This window comes from Ixodes scapularis, unplaced genomic scaffold, assembly GCF_016920785.2.
Source record: "Ixodes scapularis isolate PalLabHiFi unplaced genomic scaffold, ASM1692078v2 PGA_scaffold5__190_contigs__length_132052651, whole genome shotgun sequence".
NCBI classification, from domain to species: Eukaryota; Metazoa; Arthropoda; class Arachnida; order Ixodida; family Ixodidae; genus Ixodes; species Ixodes scapularis.
The window spans coordinates 57320511-57340847 of NW_024609880.1; the positions used below are offsets into that span (position 1 = coordinate 57320511).

Consider the following 20337-nt stretch of genomic DNA (forward strand, 5'->3'; position numbering starts at 1 on the left):
TGTTTAGCGAAATTTCAGGCAAATCATGGACTATAAAGAAAGTGCCGGAGTACCCCTTCAAAAGCGTTAGCTTCCATGCTGTGTATATCCGTGTTTTATGTCTTCTAGCCTTCCACTACGCTGCGATCTATGGCGAAACAAACTATGGTAGCGGAAATCATATCCCAGTCATTGCTCTATGTGCCTATATTGGGCTTCGTTATATTTTTACATAAAGAATATTATATGCAGTATAATTTGTTTTGCTAACGGTGTTTGGTTTTGCAGCGAATCCCGGTGTGTTTGCGTGTAGGTTGTGACACGGTAAACGTATCGGCGACAATTTTTTCCGTAAATTGACGTAACGTGAAAAAAGAAAAAAAAAAAAGGTGCTGGTTAGGCAGAGGTTTAGAAGGGGCAAATCTCATACACAGTAAGGCACGTTTTCTTGGAGAGCTTCGTTGGAGACGATAGTGCCGTCATCACTACAAGCAGCGCAAGAGGTACGGGCCCGCTTGTAAAGAGTGAAACGACGTCGAAGAAGACGAGACTTCGGTCATCGTACATTTGGAGACCGGAGGTCAGCTAGATAAAATAGCCGGAGTTTTTCACATACGTGTTTGTCTTCCCCGTGAGTTTTGACAGCAACCGGTGATGGTACTTCGATAATGCGCGTAGCGGTGATGCAGTAAAGTCCACTATTGAGCGAAGTGGAACGCTTGGCTTGGGCATTTTTGGGAAGCCGTAGAACGCACGTGTAGTCCCGTTCCGTCAGATGAGACTGAGGTAAAAGCATCAAGACTTCGGACGTTGACCGAAAATCAAAGATATTGTCTTGTTTAAAGTTGCTTGGATCTTGGTAGTCGGGTCTTTCGGCAGAGTCACGTACGCGCTTGTCGCAAGGAGTTTGTGGGCTTTGTCGTCGTAGTCAGTGCGGTTCATCATCACGTTCGCATTCCCCTTGTCGGCAAGCAGGATGATAATATTATTGTCTTTCTTCAGGTTCTTGATGGCTGCTTTCTCTTCCGCCGTGTAGTTTAGGTGTGCTCGTCGGTGTGCCTTGGAAAGTACACCGATAGCCTACAGGCGTGATTCTTCACGAATGCAGGGGTCCACATCACTCAGGCCACATTCAACAACTGTTGCCATTGAAGCAATAAGTGGCTTTGTGGTAGTGAGGTTAGACTTCTTTCCCTTCGCCAAGACCCGAGTTTCTCTTGCGGAAAGTGTTCTTGAGGAAAGATTTTTTACAGACCCTATGTCGGATTCCTCAGAATTGTTTAAACGCGCAAGAAGGGGAGAGAGCTTCCATCTGGTGGCCGGATTCCCTTCTTTCAGAAGATGAGATGGCAGTACATTTAGCAAACTTGTTGACGGCAGGAAAAACTTCAGGTGCGCAGTGTTCCAGTTGTCTGCTCAAGAAGAAAAGGCCCAAGTGTTTCCTCTTTGCCGTTTCTCAGCATTTTTAATTACTGCGTCAAGAAGAGGACGCTCGGCTTGTTCCATGATCCTGCGACCCTTGCCGGTGTGGGTTACCCGTTTCAGGCGTAGGCTCTTAGGAATCACCTGTAGTTCGTTCCTAGATTTGTTTTTAAAAGTGAAGTGTACTTTGACGGTTGGGACAGAGCTGGTGAGGTGAACAAATCGTTTGACAAGGCGAACGATGTGTTCTAAAGACACAAAAAAACGACAACAACCGGTCAGCTGGGAAACTTACTTCCAAAGCGCCTACGTACCTGGTTTACGATGACTCATGTGGGTTGCGTCGAGCGACACGCCATCAGCAACAAGCGCAAAGAAACAACGGCCGTTTTAAAAGACAACACCGGGTACTATCATAGCGACGAAAAAGCCAAAACACTCAACCGTGATCAAGGGTCCAAGCTGGGCTCAAATCGTCGGAATCTCTATTAATATTGGTCAAAGCCTTACTTTTTTACATTTAAGTAATTGCTAACTTAGTGGATGTCCACCAAAATGTTTACTTTCATCCAGATTCCGCATGGGAGACATCCTCCCAGCTCGTATATATTTCTTCATCACAAGTATCCGCAACAAAGTCGCGTTCCTCGTGCAAACATTAACTTCCTAAAACCTCCTCATTTGTATTCGCTACAAGTCACGAGCGTGAATGGGCAACCGAAATAAACTTGACCACCAACCACAAAATTTTACTGATATGATCAAGCCAAAATAAAACGTATACAATATACTTCGTTTCACCTCAATCTCGAGCGCAGCCGACGCTAAGTGCCGGTAGTGCCATTCAAGTCGCTCTAAAAAAGCAAGACCGCCGCGACGTTCCAAATCTTTCTGCTCATGTGCTGTCATCAACGAGGACAGCCAAGCACATTGAAAGCGCTGGGACTTTGACTTTCAGTATATTTGCTTGTTTGTGTGTGCGCTCTAGCCTTTCAGGGACTTATAAATAAAACATTGTATATGTTGTGTTTTTCCTTAAAAGCGTTCGTGACTGTTTTCCTGATAGTTCCATCTTTCTTTAGTAACAGACGGAGAGCTACGCATAGAAGCGGACACAAAAAGGGGTCTCTGCGGGACCACACTAACTCTCCTTTCATTTATTGACCCTTTCATGCAGAATCGGGGCTACCAGGGATAACGGAAGCTACAAGGGATGCGCAATAAAGGACGGATTTTTGACAGGCCCGCTTGACGACTCTACAAGCTTTCGCCTTTCTACGTGCGCTAAGGTAGCTGTTCGAAGGTTTTTTCTCAAGTAAGTTATTTTTCAGTTTTGTAGATCCGTGACCAATAAAAACAGCAATATTTTATGTTTTTTTTTAATAATAATGAGAGAGGGTCATTTTCTATTAGTGTTTCTCTAATAAGAAAAACCAGAACCTTTGAAGCCTGCTTTTTAACGCTCAATCGGGTGATACCGTGACCGCGAGTCGTGCGCTCAAAGGGACAATGGCAGGGTATTTATGCCCGCCAAGGTTTTTATTCGTACAAAACATACGAGAGCCCAACTGCCCAGAATATAATTTGAGGCCCGAAATTAATTTTATTTCCGCCCTAAAACCGCCGATTGAGAACTCGCCGGTTCGGGTCGCGCTCACTCTCTTCTCAATGGTCACGTGCAGTTTTCTATGGTTTAGACACAAATATAATCAAAGTCGTGAATCATCGAAGGCACACACTCAATATTAAAAATAGAAAAGGACTATGGTACTATTTGTTTGTGGCTTCTAAAATGCTGTAAATACGTTGATTAAAAGAAAAGTTTCACGGCCACGTGACTTCGGCCAACAATCTCCTCCTTTATATTATTCTTTCTCCCCCCTGTCGAATTTCGGTTTCGGCTTCGTTACGTGTAGCATATTCGTTAATATTCGTTAAATATACGTTACGCTGTAGCAGAACACACTGCTGAACTAGCAACTCAAATATTGGATCAAAACAATTTTTTGTGCCGCTCCATTATCTCGGACGCGGTTTATCGTTTGCTAGTGCACGTGCGACGAAAGCTTCCATTTGAAATGCGTCAACATTCCACATTCGAGCTTCGACCTGCTCGCAAAACATGGTGGTGGCACGTTTGAGTGCGCCATGTCCACAAAAATACCGGAACTCGGAAGATACACTTGTGAGCTCTCGGGCTTCTACGTCGGGTAGGAAAGCCGGCGGTCCACGGGAAGACGTGCTGTCGGAGGAGTGCAGTGTTCGCGAGACGCTGCTGGCGCTTTGCCGTGAAATCGTCGGACTCTCTGAAGAAGTACGGTTCCTGAGACGTGAAAACGAGTCTCTGCGAGTTGAACTGGTACGAAACAGTGAGCTTCTTTAGAAATGCTTTTCTACCGACGCGCCGATGGCCGGAGACTCCTTGTCTCCGACCAGCAATACGTTTCGCCGGCCTGGTGCAACTGCTCGAGCAGCTGGAGCCCCTCCAACTAAGGAGTGACGACAGGGCAGCTAAGTGGAAGTCTTAAATCGCATGATGTCAACAAAGACAGGCCAGCGCACCCAAGGCAACGACCGCAGCCGTTAATCGGTTCTGACCGCAGCAGTAAGTTGCGTGCCGCACCCCGGCCTCCTGTGCGTCCGCAAGGCAATATTCGTGTCGCGCATGCACCCGTTCACATCCTCAGACGATGTGTTGGCTCTTGTTCTCCAAGTGCTCGGTGACAAAATGTTTGTTTGCACAAAATTGCCAATTAAGTATGATACCTACTTTTCGTTTCATGTGTATGTCGAAGGTTCAGAACTCGAAAAGTTGTGTGAAGCTGACCATTGGCCGGAAAGAAACCAAGTAAGACCCCATTTTGGTCCCCTCAGGACGGGGCAATGCTGCTGGTGCTGAAGCCTCGTCCGAGGTATACCGACATGCAAGACCTTTAGATTTGCCAGCTTAAGTGCGATAAGTATCGTAAACGTCGTAAAATGTACAGCTAACACGAAACTTCGAGTAATTAACATCAACCTGAATGCAAAGAGCATAGTAAACAAAACGATCGACCTGGAAAGCATTCTCCTTTCCTTCAATCGAGAGACATTGTTGATAACCGAAAATTGGTTAAGTGATAGTATTCCTGATTGTGAAACCGTTCCCCCCAACGCACAAAATGATAGTTATAAAATCAGGAATTGAATTTTCTTTTCTGCGTAATACCACAGGCACTCAAGCAGTGTGAGTGATATTATCTTTTATAACCTCCTCTATGATGTACTGAACGACTTACACGATTTTGTGCATGTACATGCCAATATACAATAAAAATATACTTTTAGGAGGTGACCTTAATCTTCGAAACGTAGACTGGGCTACAATGACCTCGATGTCACGATGTTGTTATTTCGAACTTTTGATAGATTTGGCTTTTTGGAACAATCCTATCTGGATTGTGACGACTCTCACAAGAGTTACAAAAACGACCACTTCCCTCCTTGATTTATAATTTGTTTATAATAATATTTGTGTTGAAGACTATCACTGTGCAGTTGTAGGTGGAATATCAGATCACCGCATCATCGCGTTAGACTGTCCTGGCTTTGTTCCCAATCGACCATATGATACGGTAAAGAAATGAAAAGGTTATAACACAGCCGTAGACGAAGGCATTTGAAACTTTCTTCAGGTTGACAATGTTTTCGACAAGGGGGGCCAGATGGGTGTTATCCTTTTAGATTTGGCAAAAACCTTCGATCGAGTACAACATCATAAGTTGTTGAAAAAACTTAAAATTCTGCTCAGAAATGAGAGACTCCTGCGGTGGTTGGACTCATACTTAATCGGCGGTGTAATTTCCCCTACTGTCCTGGTAACTTCTGGAGTATCCCAGGGATCTGTGCTCAGGCCTTGGCATTTTTTAGTTAATATAAACGATCTTACTGAAGATAATAGCATACAATGTCGGTTTTAAGCGTACGGCTACGTGTTGCTTTCAGAAATAGGTTTGAGAAGCGATCAGTTAAAGGTAATTGGTTAAGCAGTATAACGCAATAGTGTACGAATTGGCAAATGTCACTAAACAATCATAAGTGTGTATAAATGTGAGCCACACACACAGTAAAACTCCCCTTGATTTTAGATACGCCCTCAACAATGCTACCTTAGTAACTATAAATGAATACAAATACCTCTGTGTTATAATCACGTCAGAACTCAGCTGGAATAGTCATGTAGCATGGAGTGTGCAGAAAGTAATTGCGAAACTTTGGTTCTTAAAAACGAAAACTTAGGTATTGCTATATTTTTGTGCCACAATTCTGGGAAGCAAGAATGCGTACTTTTACGTCTGGGGACCGGTGCTCAAAGGGGAATCCGATGCCCATCCCACCGCGCCGTCGACGGCTACCAGAAAGGGCGGTCGCCGCGCCGGGTTCGTCCAATGCCATGCCAACAACGACAATGATCCCGGTATCTAACAGCTTTTGTTGAGAACCAAGGGTCCCCAACGACACACTACGGTCAGGCGAGCCATGGACTCAGTGTGGCCGCAGCGCCCGCCGACCTGAGAGCAAAAGGGGTAATTGCGAGCGGAGTCACCGCCTGTGGGCCGAGCTCACGGCGCTACCTGTCGTTGCAGGAGTTCGGGCGAAGGCTCTCGGCAGACGGACGCCCACTAGGAGGAGAAGACGCCGACTGTCAGAACCAGGGGAACCGCTCGCGTTGAGTCATCGCCGGTCGGACGAGCTCACATCGCGACTCGATTCGTTGCCCGGAGTTCAATCCAGGACTCCTTGACCAAACGGCTGTTCTCGCAGAGGAGGGCAGGCCCGACGGTTTAGAGCAATCTTGCGGGTTCCACGAAAACGGGAGACGCGCGGTGGAGGGCTAGAGGGTAGGCCAACAAGGTGGCGTACTCTCCCCGACATGATATGGAGCGACCAGGCTCGAAGCCACATGTCTTCGCCCGGAACATCCGCGGCTTACGTCTTCTCGGGGGACGGAAACCAGTTGATCCCAAACAATTGAACTGTGCTGACTGGAAGCACCGTCGATTTATCATGTATTGTCATGAATTCAATACACCTTATTCATATTCGTGGCGCCATCTATCGAAAATATTCGATAGATAGGAGTGTGATGCATCTAGATCGGAATGACGCATCAACTTACTGAAATCGTTCGTCGTCAATCTGAGCGCCTCTGATGCAGCACTAGCATTCGGATTCTAAAATTTGCTGATTTGCACAAATCTCTTATAAGAATTCCCTTCAAAAATTGTAATACAGCGCTCAAAAGACAAAAATATGTTGTAAAGGAAGAACACGGGACAAGCGCTAACTCTCAACTGAAACATTTGATGAAAAGAATACACAACAATAACAGTAGCAAAAACAAAAACACACCACACGCTCTCTGTCAATCAACACGTGCCAAGGAAGGCAATTTCCTTCCAATGTAAATGGAGCGATGTTTGGCTGACACATCGCTCCTTTTCTTCTTTTTTGATGGCGTAAGCTTCCAGAATCTCTTTGATGGGGGATTTTTGTTGGCGTAAGCTTCCAGGACCAATAAAATTGCCATAAGAATGTCAAAAAATGAATCACGAAGCAGAAAAAAAAAACACGAAAATTCGGCAGAGACATTTAGGATTGCTTACGTGTAGGAATGCGAAATCATTCCTACAGGCAGCGAGCCGCGTCTCCCTTTTTACACAGCCCTCTGGCGGTGACATCGCGCCCCCCACTGCGCAGGCGTGGCGAACCCCGCCGGCTTCCGTGACGAAGCATCTGCGTTGCTGTGCTTTTCTTTGTGTTTTATTGCTGAGGCGCGTCCGCTTTGATCTTGAGTGCCCCCGCCGCCTTCCATGACGAAGCACCTGCATAGCTGTCGTGTCGCTCAGCCAATGGGAATTTAGGTGCCGTTTCGCTCATCCAATGGGAATTTAGGTACCGTTTTTTGTTGCACAGACGACGTCTAGAGACAACACCGGCTTCGCTCTTAGGACAGCTAATGCTTCCGCATTAAAATTGGATTATTATAAACATGGAGGTAGGAATAAGAGGAGGCGGCATACCGGCTGAAGTCAGCTAAAAAAAGTGAAAGCCGTTTACAACTCCCTGTAATACCGAATTAGAGCGCAGCTCTTGAGGAGGAGGAGGGAAGGGTACTGGGGGGGCGGGTGAAATGACCTGGGGGGGTCACGTGACCGGGGGGGGTCACGTGACGATGCCGATGACGTCATCGTCATCAGGGACGATGACAATGCGGACTCCGATGACGTCATCAGCGATGATGACGATGACGATGCGGATGCCGGTGACGTCATCAATGACGTCACTGATGACGTCATCAGTGATGATGACGATGACGATGCGGATGCCGGTGACGTCATCAGTGACGATGACGTCATCGGGGAGGTCACATGACCTCGGGGGGGGGGTCACGTGACCCTGGGGGTGGTCACGTGACCTCGGGGGGGGGGGGGGGGGGTCACGTGACCTCGTGGGTCACGTGACTTTGGGTGTCACGTGATCTTGGGGGAGGGGTCACGTGACCTCTTGGGGTAGCGTGACCTTGGGGTGACCTTGGGGGTCGCGTGACCTTGGGGTGACCTTGGTTACGCCGACGGCGACGCCGACGCCGACGCCGCTCAAGCCGGGAACGGGCCCCTAAGAGCTGCGCTCTAAAAGAAAATCATAAGTGAAGCCGGAAGTAGAGGTCGTTCTTCGGTGGGAACGCCCCCAAGTGTGCCCAAGTCCGTCCAATTGCGTCTCTTGGTTTCGGTCATCGTTGGGGGCCTCCAAACCCGAAGTCTCAACCGGCTTCATCTATGGTGGTGTCATGTCGCGTACGGACGTTTCCTGCCTTCACGATTATAAGCCACGTCCCGCGTATCCTCAGCTCTCAGTAGCTATATGAGAGTCGAAGTGATCATGTCGAAGGACCATCTTATGCTCGATATTTATTTCAGGGCATCCGTCAGATCGATGAAACCTTACTTAGTTTAGTTGTGATTGCGAATTGTACGCCTGCTAGGTTAATAATATTAAAGAGGTGAGCGCGCAGAGTAAGCTAACCTATTCGGGCAGAAACTGAGAGAGAGAAGAGGAGATGAGAGCGCTCGAGGAGCTCAGAACACCGGGCTCGGGATAGAAGGATTAGTGAATAGACGTCAATCTAGCTGCGTTTGACTCTCGCTGCACTGGTGGAACGCGTTAGGACGTGAAACGCCGGCCTCCGCCGTTTGGCGTTCGCTATCGAACGCGTTTGAACTGTGCAGAGGAGACAAACGTTTCCTTGGTCGCCGTTGCGTTCGTGGAACGCGTTAGAACCCGGAACTTTGGCGTCCAGCTTTGGGCTTTCGCGTTGAAACACGTTCGAACACTGCAGTGGAGACAAAGGCAGCTAGCTTTGTGTTTATCCACTAGCCATCCCAACCAGAGCTCGGTGTTCTGGCTTTCTCTCACGCTCATTTCCCCTCCTCTCCCTCTGCTTCTGTCCGCATAAACAGCTTGACAAAAATTCAGGTTCGGCCTTGAGATTATTGCAGACGCCAGACAATTACAATAATTACAAAACAGAAACAAGTTTTAAAAAAAATTGAAAGCCGTTTACAAATCCCTGTAACGCCGAATTGGAGCGCAGCTCTTGAGGAGGAGGAGTGAAGGGTACTGAGGGGAGGGTAGACCCCTCCTCCTCCCCTCATTCTTTAATATGCTCCGGGGGGGGCGGTCACGTGACCTCGGGGGGGGGGTGTCACGTGACTTCGGGGAGGGGGGGTCACGTGACCTCGGGGGGTCACGTGACCTCAGAGGGGTCACGTGACCTCAGAGGGGTCACGTGACCTGGGGGTCACGTGGGGATCACCTTGGGGTCACGTGACCTTGAGGTGACCTTGGGGAGGAGACCACGTGACCTCGGGGGTCACGTGACCTCAGAGGGGTCACGTGACTTGGGGGTCACGTGACCTTCAAAGGGTCACGTGGGGTCTTGGGGTCACGTGACCTTGAGATGACCTTGGGAGGGGTCACGTGATCTCGAGGGGTCACGTGACCTTGGGAGTCACGTGGGGTCACGTGACCTTGAGATGACCTTGGGAGGGGTGACGTGACCTTGGGGTCACGTGACCTTGGGGGTCACGTGACCTTGGGATGACCTTGGTTACGCCGACGGCGACGGCGACGCCGCTCAAGCCGGGAACGGGCCCCTAAGAGCTGCGCTCTAAAAAGCGGCAATATGAGGGCCACTATTCAATATACAATATGATTACAACTGATCAAAATAAAATCAATAGTTCGCAATTTATCGGAAAATATATTAATTTAAGCAGAAACAATATCAGAGGTACATACATTTCAAGAAATGGGCAGATAAGTGCTCGATAACGATCTTATCTTTGATTTAATTCCCTAGAAAAGGGTGACGGTGTTATACCATTGATTTACATAGCTGCTTTGAGTGGCAGTATTTTCGAAATATTGCTGTGACACTGAAATAGACGGTCTCTGAACGCTGGCAATGGATGTTTTTCTTCCGTAAACACTGCAACGAGTAGATTAATATATAAAATGACATTACCGAGGGGAGAAGAATATCTTTGAAGTATTCCATGTTTTTGTGATGGTATTTATTTCAGTAACTCTAGGCATAACTGCTGGAATGATACGCCAACACCGATAATGCACAATAACTGGACACTCCCAAGCAAGTGCCTTGAAGACTCTCTACACGAAGGGCGAGTCGATTTATGCGCTGCTCGCCTATTTTATCTTCCCTTCATTGTATCATGCAAGGTGAGTGTGAGTTCGTTTCTGTATATTTGACGTGTAAGCTATGCGACCTTTTCATTTTAATTAAAAAAATTGTTTTAATGCGGAAAAGTTGTTGGGGTACATTTTTCGACGTATTTGTAGTCGAATGCAGACATCGACTTTATTTTTCACTGGAGTCGGGGTAACGCTGCTTATACATCACACAAGAAACAGTCTGCATAGAGATTCAAACTCTAGTAATCGCGAGATCCGAGCTTCGAATACCGCATGATAATGAGTTCAAGAAGAACATTTGACGTGCGGAGTTCGAATCACGGATATTGCGGTCACTCGTGTTTGCAGACTGTCTTTTGTATGATGTGTGAGCAGTAGGCCCCGGCTTAAGGCCACGGTAAACTATGATATTTGATGCGCAATCTTAAGCTGCACTCCTTCTTTGATATCAAATCAGTGCTTACAAAACCTTGGTTGATTTTGTTTTTGAATATGTCTCCCCGGTATGGGACTCTGATACGACAGTGTGTATTGAAAAATTGAGGACGCAGGAAATATCACTGCGATTCATACGCAAGAAATGCAAAAGAGCACGACTCTGTTAAGCCACTCTATACGGTAAAGTACGTCTTCAGCTTCTATGTACTATATACTCATTACAGAACATCAATCTTAGCATTGATTCTACAAGGTATTTAGTCTAGAGACCGGGACCAGACAGGGTCAGCTGGGCCGGATGGGCAAAGTCCCGCGGCAGTCTTTATTCACGACATATATACAAAACGTAACAGTGAGGTGGCGCCCTCTATGATAGTGTGCTAGAATCATGTTAGTCCTGTTAAAGGGCAACTCTGCTCAATTCCGAACTATTTGGGCTTACATGAGATTCCATTTCACAAAACACCACTAAACAGCTCGACGTCTTCGGATTCACGAAGCAGAAAAAAAAATGATTCACGAAGCAGAAAAAAAAAAACACGAAAATTCGGCAGATACCGAAACCGGAACTTTGGTTGTGTCAGGCAACATTGGTCTCGTGTCGTCAGAAGCATGGCCACGTCACGTCGAACCACGTGGTCTTGTGACGTTCGTGGCGGCGAGGTACACGACACGTGACGCGGGCAGGTTGCTTCGGATGGCGTGAACGATGATCACACTGGGGGAGAGGGGGACGGGAAGAAGACGAGAGAAGACAAGGGGAGCGGAGAAACCGGACATGGGGAACAAGTTGGGAGTCGGGGCTGGTCGGGGGAAGCGAGTCCGAGCGGGAAGACGCGCCGAGAAAAGTGCCAGGGAGCGCGCTGGAGAGAGCGCGGGAAACAACGCACCAGAAAAACACAACGAAAAAGCCACCCGCTGATGTCAGCGCCCCAGGCCCCCGAGCCTTGAGAAGCCAAAATCGCCTCGACCGCAAGACCATTCGCTAGCGTCAGCGCTCCAAGCCCCAGAACCCTGTGAGCCCGACCAGAGAAACAACATGGCCACCCGCTGGCGTCAGCGCCCCAAGCCCCCGAACTTTTCGAGCCCTGAGAAGCCCGTATCGCCTCAATCACTAGGCCACCCACTAGCGTTCCTCCAAGCTCCTGAACCCTGTGAGCCCCGGAGCCAACTCGCCCAGGCACCGGCACAGTGATGGACAGCCTGGGTCACCACCCCTTCAGAACGCCGCGACGGTCGGTAAGCTGCGGGCAGCACCAGCACCGACTCCTATTATTATTAAAAAGTAAATATCGTTTTCGCCTCATCTCTCCTCACCTCAGCGTGGGCCCACCACAGCGCGTCTGTGCCTTCCCTACGGGGGCCGTCACAGTCTCAAAGGTCACGCGATCCTCTATGCGAACGTAGAGCAAAGCGGAAGTGTCGTCTGCTCCGCGGTGTTTGCCAATGTAGTCTGCTACAACAGCGTGTGGAAACTTGTGAAAGACAACACCCGGGCGGGTCAACTAATAATTCTAGGAGGCAGCGACACAACATCGTGAGCCTATGGATCTTTCGGCATTCATCGCAGCTAGGTATTGGAGATGCGGCCCGCGCTTGTATCGTAAACAAAACGTCCTTCTCAATGAAAAAATTGTAAGGGTGCAGGCGAGCTGGTGGAAGTTAACCATAGTTTTGTTTAACCCGAGACTGGGGTATTTCGGAAAAGCGACGAGAAGAAAAGAGGCCACAAGGAGGCGACGTCTTGAGACGTCGCCTTCTTGTGGCCTCTTTTCTTCTCGTCCCTTTTCCGAAATACCCCAGTCTCGGGTTAAACAAAACTATGGTCCTTCTCAAGTTAGAGCAGCGGCGAGACGAAACAGACCAACAGACTGCTCCCAGCTCTGAGCTCCGATAAGCACGCAGGGCAGCGCAAACCAGCGCATCCGTGTTACGGCGATCACGTGGACGCCGTTCAGCCAACACCGAGAGGAGAAACTCATGACGTCATCGTTCAATTTTGCTCCGAGAAGTGAAAACAAACAAAACGTGAGAATGACGTAGTCATGCTTCTGACGTAGCGCCTCAATGTTGGCTGCTCCAACTCTGTGGCATTGACTGCGCTGATGATTGCGCCACACGTCGCAAGCTAGAGTTGGCAGATTTCGGCGACTTGGCTTATTTGAAAGTTTGCTGGCCAGTTTAAGAAATATATAGACGGAGTTAGATCGTAAAATTTGACATTTAGTCTTCCTATATGATACTGAAGAGGGCTGCATAGTTTTCTAAGTATCAAAAATGAAGCGGAGTTTCCCTTTAAGAGCGACACCTTACCGGTAACAAACAACACTACATTTAGCACCACGAGGGGTGTCAGCGACGCGAAGTTTGCATGAGAGGGTGCTGGTTCCATATCATTGTCGCGCTCACTTTTGTTTAGCGTTTTTTCCCTAAGTGTACGATGGAACAGTCTTTTAGAAGGGCATGTCAATTTGTATGCACCTAAAAACTGAGGGAGAGTAGGAGGCGACAGCGCGCGGGGACGTCGATAAGCCGAGCTGTGGTTGAAATGAATAGTGGGCAGACCTAAAGCTAGCTGTCTCTATACTGCACTCGTCTAACGCGTTAGAACGCGGAACTCCGGCGTCCGGCGTTTGACTCGCATGCATAAATAAAGTAGATGTTACCTACTTTATTTATTATTACCAACGTCTCTGCCTTATCGTTTTCTGTTGTCTCGTACACTTTCTACTTCGTGTTTTTTTTTTTTTGTCGTTCTTATCAGCTAATGTTGAAATCTCATAGGCGGGAGCGATAATAAGATACTCTGGACTGCTCAAACCCTGCGTGGTTTAAGATATGAGTGACTATATGTATCCTACCTTCCTCAGTGGTCAGTTCACATTAATCCCGTCATTAAATAACATATCAATAGATAATGGATGAATGAATGGATGGATGGATGGATGCGGCTAAACTCTTTGAATCAGGCGGCGACTTGCGCTACTCAGCCAATGCTTTGTATTTTCCTTGACATTTATTTAACGCGGAGTTGCACATCCAGAGATCTATTCTTAAAACCTCTATACGACCCGTACAATGCAGGAGCCTCTATGCAGAGTTGCGCTCGTTACTTAAAAAAATAATTACAGTAACAATTACTTGGCCTAAAAAGTAATGAATTACCGTTACAAATTACTCCCCGTGAAAAGTAATCGATTAATTACTTCGTTTTCTCGATTACTTTTGCGTTACTTCAAAGAAGTACGAAAAAACACACTATGTACTGCGTGTTTGATATAGAAACGTATGGGCCCAATCAAAATTAAAACAAAAATAAACACATTCATTACTTTCTGCCCAATATTTTAGGGTAAAACGTTCAGGAGAACGAATCTATAAAGTTTTAAAGGACTTAAGCAGGGGCTCAAGATAAACGAGTCTTGCGCTGTCCAACCGGCCGGGACAGAACTAAATCCCATGAACATGCGACGATGCTCTTGGGCTGTGGAGGCACCCGCACCATTCGAAGTAATCCGAGTTTTGGCGTCGGCGATCTTCAAAACACGATTCTCTTTAAGACGTGGTTTTTCTGTGCTTGCTGAATGTTGCCTAAATAGGGGCTAGTTTACCTACTGAAACTGACTGGCTGTGAGACCAAGATGCGGTACTTGCGTATCAGTTCATATCAAAGATTCCCGCTTGATGAAGGTTGTTATCCGACCGAATGACCCACTTCATCTTCTTTCTTTATCACCAAACGTATCAGAACCAAGACATCACACAAAATATTAATGCGCAATATCTCAACTGAACTAATTTTTCTGTTTAGAAATTATTAAAAAAAAAAAAACAATTTTCAGTGAACAGCACGCTTCCATGTGTTTCGCGCGTTTACAGGCGGCTTCTCAACTCGTCACTGTTTCTTCCCAGAAACCTCGGGCTCTGTTTTCTTTCCCTAAAATTTCGGTCTAAGTTCCCGCAGGCGCAATCCGCTAACGAGAACGCCAGCATTCTCGTTTCTAAGAATATGGGTTCAGCCTCGAAGTCCCAAGCCGTTTTGGCTGTGCTCCCCGGCCAGCTTGTTGCCTGCTGTTTAAACTGACAGCAGGCTTGATGCTACATTTTTTGTTCGAATGAACTGCTCCCATCGCCCCCCTCGTGTTTCTGCTTTACGCATCCGCTAGTGCAAAGTGACAGAAGCCACATAGCTGGTTGGTCCAGCCAGTATCTTTCACAGCGCTGTCAATGATGAGCATGGACGAGGTCTCATTAGAGCATTTTCTGTATTTGCGAAGTGGGTGTGTGTATTGGCAGAAACATCGACGGGGAAAGAACAATTTCGTGTGAGAAGAAAAAACTAATTGTGGGGGGGGGGGGGGGGGGGGGACAAGGCGCGGAGGGGTGGGGTGGGGGGAAGAAGGGTAGAGGGGGGGGGGGGAGGGAGCGGACATATGCACCATGGTCATTGTGTCAATGGTCCTGCTCGACACGAACCCCACGCGGCGGTTTTATGGTTCATTAGTTTTCTGCTCTTTTGTACGCTCGAAGCAGTCCATTCGTTTTCCAAGAAGTCGAAGCCTGTTGCCTTCATGTAGGCAGTCGAATCCTCCCAGCCTGGCTGACCGCACGAACGAGAGGAGAAATGGGCTCTGGCTGGGCTGTCGTGCATTCCGTGAGTTCCTTCCCTTTCCCTCACCAGCACCTCACCAGCGTATATTTTTTGTCTTCTCCCTCTCACGAGCGTCTTGTGTTACCATGCTAAAAACGCGATGACCGTTAAATCGCTCTTCATTCACTCTCGTTCTCTCTTTGATGGGACGGAAAATTGAAACAAGTAATTTCAGTAATTCGTTACTGCAAAAGTAATGACATTGCATTACAAATTACATTTTCAAAAAAGTAACGGATTAATTACTAAATTACAAGAAAAGTAATTAATTACAACTAATCCCGCTACTCGATACGAATTACTTCCAAGTCTGCCTCTATGTAACCGGGTGGCCACACCTTCGACCTCATATCTCCTCCGGAAGGTAATTAATTACAAGTAATCCCGCTACTCGAAACGAATTACTTTTAAGTCTGCCTCTATGTAACCGGGTGGCCACACCTTCCACCTTATATCTCGTCCGGAATAAAGGGAATAAGAAAATATTCATTATTCGCTTGACCTACCCCACCAGTCAGACGATCTCTCCTTGGTTATTACAGCTTCCTCATGTCTATTTTCTCAGCACCATCCCTAAATCCCAGTGCGTTTGCTAAATTAGTCGCCTCTTCACCTTCTACAGGGTGAAGCCCCTTACAGTTAAGTATCAAGTGCCCAGCCGTCTCCTCCTTCTCTCCGCAAGCTACACACACCGTATCTGCTTCTTACGATATGCGAAATGGACAGCGCCATCTAGTGAGGCGCCGAAGAATATGCTGTCTCACAAGTTGGCTTAGGCGCTGGCAAAGGCAAGGGCGCGAAGGCGTAGCTCTGAAGAATCTTTCGCTCGCACAAGTACGCACAGAGAAAGCGGTTTCGAAAACCAGGCGCCCGCGCCTTTGCCGGCACTCAACCCCAAATTTTGAGCTGAAGTGTAGGCCCGCCATGCTGGTTACGGCGAGAAACGGTCGACCGGCGTGGCGACGAGCACGTACATACATGCACAAGGAAGGGCTTAAAACAATACTAAATCTTAGCTCGCAGGTGTGGGTGAGTATTGTTTCAGGTGAGCAATAGGCCTTGATTGTTATCGAAAATGCTAAGAAATTTACAAACAGCAGAGGAATCTTGACTTAACAAAATGGTAGCGCACAGTTTTGCCAGACGTTCAAGCAATTTCACATATGGTTCATTCTTGCTCACGAAAGCACCGTAATAAACCTAAGACTTAAGCCAGGTCGAAAATTTTACTTTCTGTCTTCAAACAGGCCTCAGATAGTCAGCGAAATGATTTTTTTTCTAGCTTAGAAACGAAAATATTTAGGCAAAGTCATCAAGTATGGACAATGTTTGCTCTTTACAACATTATTAACATATCTAGAAAGGCACAACATTTCAATGTGAACAGCATGTTTCTTTACGTGTTGGACAGCGCCGAGGGTTTCAAAAGAAGTTGAAACCATTTTGCAAGTTATCTGAAAAATGTACTTAAGTCACTGTTACATTTAATGAACTTTTATCGTCACTTGAAACGTATTTAGTACCTTGTTTTGTACCAAATTACTTTTTTTAATACTTTTTACTTCTGAACCTCTGATCTGATCTCGTCTTTTGAAATTCTGAAACTTGGAGGAAAGAGATCTAGAGGGCGTTTTTCTGTGGTATATTATTACGCATTCATGAAAACGACGTTACCGAGTGGTCAAGGGTTAATTATTTTTGGCCTCGCATCGAACATAAGCGCAAGGGGAGAGCTGATCCTTGCCGTCTATTTTTACAGAATTATAGTTCTCACCGAAGGTCCCGAAAGTGTAGGGTGTCTTGCTGCGGTGGCAATCAGTTCGTCGAACGACGTTTCATGGACAAATCGTTTCGTCGACACTGCGATGTTTCATCGACAGATCGTTTCGTGGAAACGAGCACCCGCTCGTTTCATCGACAGATGTTGCGACGTTTCGTCGACAGCTCGCTCTGCAAGCTCCGCCAGCTGGCTGCGCCTCCTCGCGCGGCCTTGTGTTGGATGGATGGATGGATGAAAGATGGCCGACTGGGCCAAGTATGGCGAACCAGTGCGCAGCCATCTTGCCTCACCAATTTAAACTATCGAAAATTTTTTTTTTTGCTTGTTCTTTTTTTTTTTTTTTTGGGGGGGGGGGGTAGCTTGCCGATTGCACTGATTTCGTAGGATGAAAGATGGCCGACTGGGCCAAGTATGGCGAACCAGTGCGCAGCCATCTTGCCTCACCAATTTAAACTATCGAAATTTTTTTTTTGCTTATTCTTTTTTTTTGGGGGGGGGGGGGGGGGGGGGGGGGAGGGGGGGGGGTAGCTCGCCGATTGCACTGATTTCGGAACTTACGATTTGAATGGTTTCGCCCGTGTCTGTGCCCGAACCTTTGGGGAAGCGTTGTCAAAGCCGGGAAGTTTTGTTATCGAGCAGTGTCCTTTCTCAAATTAGATTTTTAAAACATTCAACAATATGCGCTGCTCTTGAGGGCTACGCTTTCGGCAGCATACGTGATCGAGGTGTCCGTACGTCATCGGATGCAACCCTTCGCGGGCTGGCCGAAGCACTCCGACTGTTGCGAAAAAGTGGCTGGGTCATTTCCAGAGCAAGCGTATCTTTCCGCGCGTCGCGTCTTTTGGCAGAATCCTCAAGAGCCACCTGAACATAGCATAGATAGTCCACACGTCAAAACACTAAAGCTCTTAAAGAAAATTTGAAAGAATAAACGAGGCCTGTTTGCGGTGCACACAGCCTTCCTACCGTTGAAAATGGCATAAAATCGGTTTTCAAGCTAATTGGCATCTGGTCTTAGCCGCTAGCAATAAACTTTGAAGGAGACCGTTTCTCACTACGCGTGGTTTACTTTTACGGTGATAAAACACGGTTGTTTTCTCCTCCAAACACTGGGTATTCAACGTACTGTACTTACCAGACCGCATACGATTTTTAGTCTTTAGCATATTTAGCTTCTGGATAATGAATAACACAATAGTTCTGCATATGTTACGCCTGTACTGAAATTTTGCATGCAGATAAGCCAATATGTGACCAAAGAACATTAGATTTGGAAGCCGCTCTTTTATGGAAAGAGCTACGAACTTGCCCCAGGTATCTGTCTGCTGGCATCGATAAAAGAACAATTTAATGTCGCGTGTGAGGATCAGTCGGCTACTGCCGACAGATATCATCTAGTGGTACTACCGCCTCCAAGGCCTTGCATGTGGCGGCTGCTCGAGAGAAGCTATATAATGCATTAAGTTGCACATTTGATATCAACTCTGGCTTACTTTGTGTAATACGACTAAACATGGTGTACTGTTTTATTTATCTGTAACCAACTATCGTGTTTATTTGTTTATTTATTTATTTTTTGCATTGCAATCTGGTTTATTTTTTATTTTTTTTTAGGTTTACTCGCGGGCAGCACGCTCCCGGTAGTGCGAGTGTTATTAGTTTTCGTGTTTTTGTTATTTATTTTTATTTAACATTGGTTACAGCCCCCTTATTGTGTAATGTCCTTTTTAATCGGCCCAAGGATAAATGACGATGAAACGAGTGTGACTAAACAGTTTTTTCGCGTATAAGTCGCAGCAGCCAGTAAAACACTGCATCATTTTTCCTTTTGAATAATTGAGGGTAATGAACATGCTTAATTTCAATTGAAATATTAGTGTTGTAATGTTGCAATAAAAGGCTGCAAGCTAAATTTTTGTTTAAAAATAACCAATATGAAGAAGAAAAACGCCCTTTTCCGCAACCCCATTGGATCGAAGTTTTGCTTTGTGCCTACGCATATTTTCTCCACCGCTTTTCCTCTTCCAGTAACTTTCGGATCTATAAACGGGCATCGGAACTTGCAAATATCCGAATAGGCCGCGTGCGAAGTCCTGCGCACTTTTGCTTTTCCATCTGACACGGATGAGAGCGAGAGAATAGCGCAGTTGCTCACCTTGGAGAGAAACTGCGCTAGGCATCGTCTTTTTCATCTGTTACAAGCGCATGTACTGTTAAATAACGTTAAGAGAAGGAATGAAATGGTTTATGTACAATATTTACATTTTTGAGAAACGTTCTGATCCGTTGAGGCGTTCGGTATGTATTGCGTCGTTCGGTATTCGTGGAGGCTATATCATTGCGCACTTCGTTCTCTTTGTTCTGCTACCCCGTTCCTTTTGCGATCCAGGATGTCCTTTTCATCGCTCTCACTCAAGAAGAAAGTCATAATTAAATTATTTTACATGTACCTTAAGTTTCCTGCATTCCTTTCGGAGCCGCAAAAAAAAAAGTTTGTCGACGAAACGTTTTACGATGGTGCTGTCGACGAAACGATTGTCGATGAAACGTCACACTGTCAACGAAACGTGTGTCCATGAAACGTGTGTCCATGAAAAGTTGTCCACGAAACGTAATTCCACGAAACGAGTTTCGACGAAATGATAGGGACCCGTCTTGCTGCGACAAAGACACTCATGAGTTAACTGATTACGTAAAGGAACCTGACGGAAGAGCTTGTGGACACCTCATGAGTAAAAATAAGGTAGGTACCATTTATCCATCTTTTGACGCAATCTATTCTGCCAAACCAGTTATTCTGTTCGTTGCCACCAGTATTGTTCCAACAGCCGACGAACACACCACGCTTTTCACGTTTCGTAGTCTCTCCCTTTCCGGTTTGTTTTCGTCCTTACTCTCCATTTCAAGTTGAGAGGGAAGGAGAGCTCCAGGGAGCACGGGGCTGAGCGGAGCGGAGCATTAGCAGGTAGTGTAAAATTAAGGAGAAAAGACGGTAGAGGAATGCAAGGTGTCACGATATATACTATTGTGGTAGTTGTGCCACAGAGACGACGAAGAGGTCCGCAAGCGAAAGCGCTGAGCTCGGGACACGCGCGGAAGGTGTTTCCGGAGACACCAACGGTGCGGCACGGCGGCGGCATCGGGCGATGCGAACTGCAGTTTCATTCCGCTTGTAAATACTTGTAAACATATTTATGTGTGAAACCTTACTCTGGTTCCCGGACGTGACCCGAACGTGATTACCGCAGCGATGGAAACGGAGGCATCAGCAGCTGCTGCCCCAGTCATCGGAACAACAGCGGTTCTGTCTCTG

General features: G+C 46.8%; 1 protein-coding gene across 1 annotated transcript in view; it reads left to right on the plus strand.

The window, feature by feature from the left end:
• The window catches only part of LOC120836241, a 32594-nt gene that overhangs the window by 6163 nt on the left and 6094 nt on the right, over positions 1–20337 (plus strand). Inside the window, exons 2-5 of the mRNA XM_040216513.1 lie at positions 2579–2716; positions 10026–10182; positions 17004–17041; positions 19671–19767. Of these exons, the coding sequence (XP_040072447.1) occupies positions 2579–2716; positions 10026–10182; positions 17004–17041; positions 19671–19767 (430 nt within the window). The remainder of the gene's footprint in view (positions 1–2578; positions 2717–10025; positions 10183–17003; positions 17042–19670; positions 19768–20337) is intronic.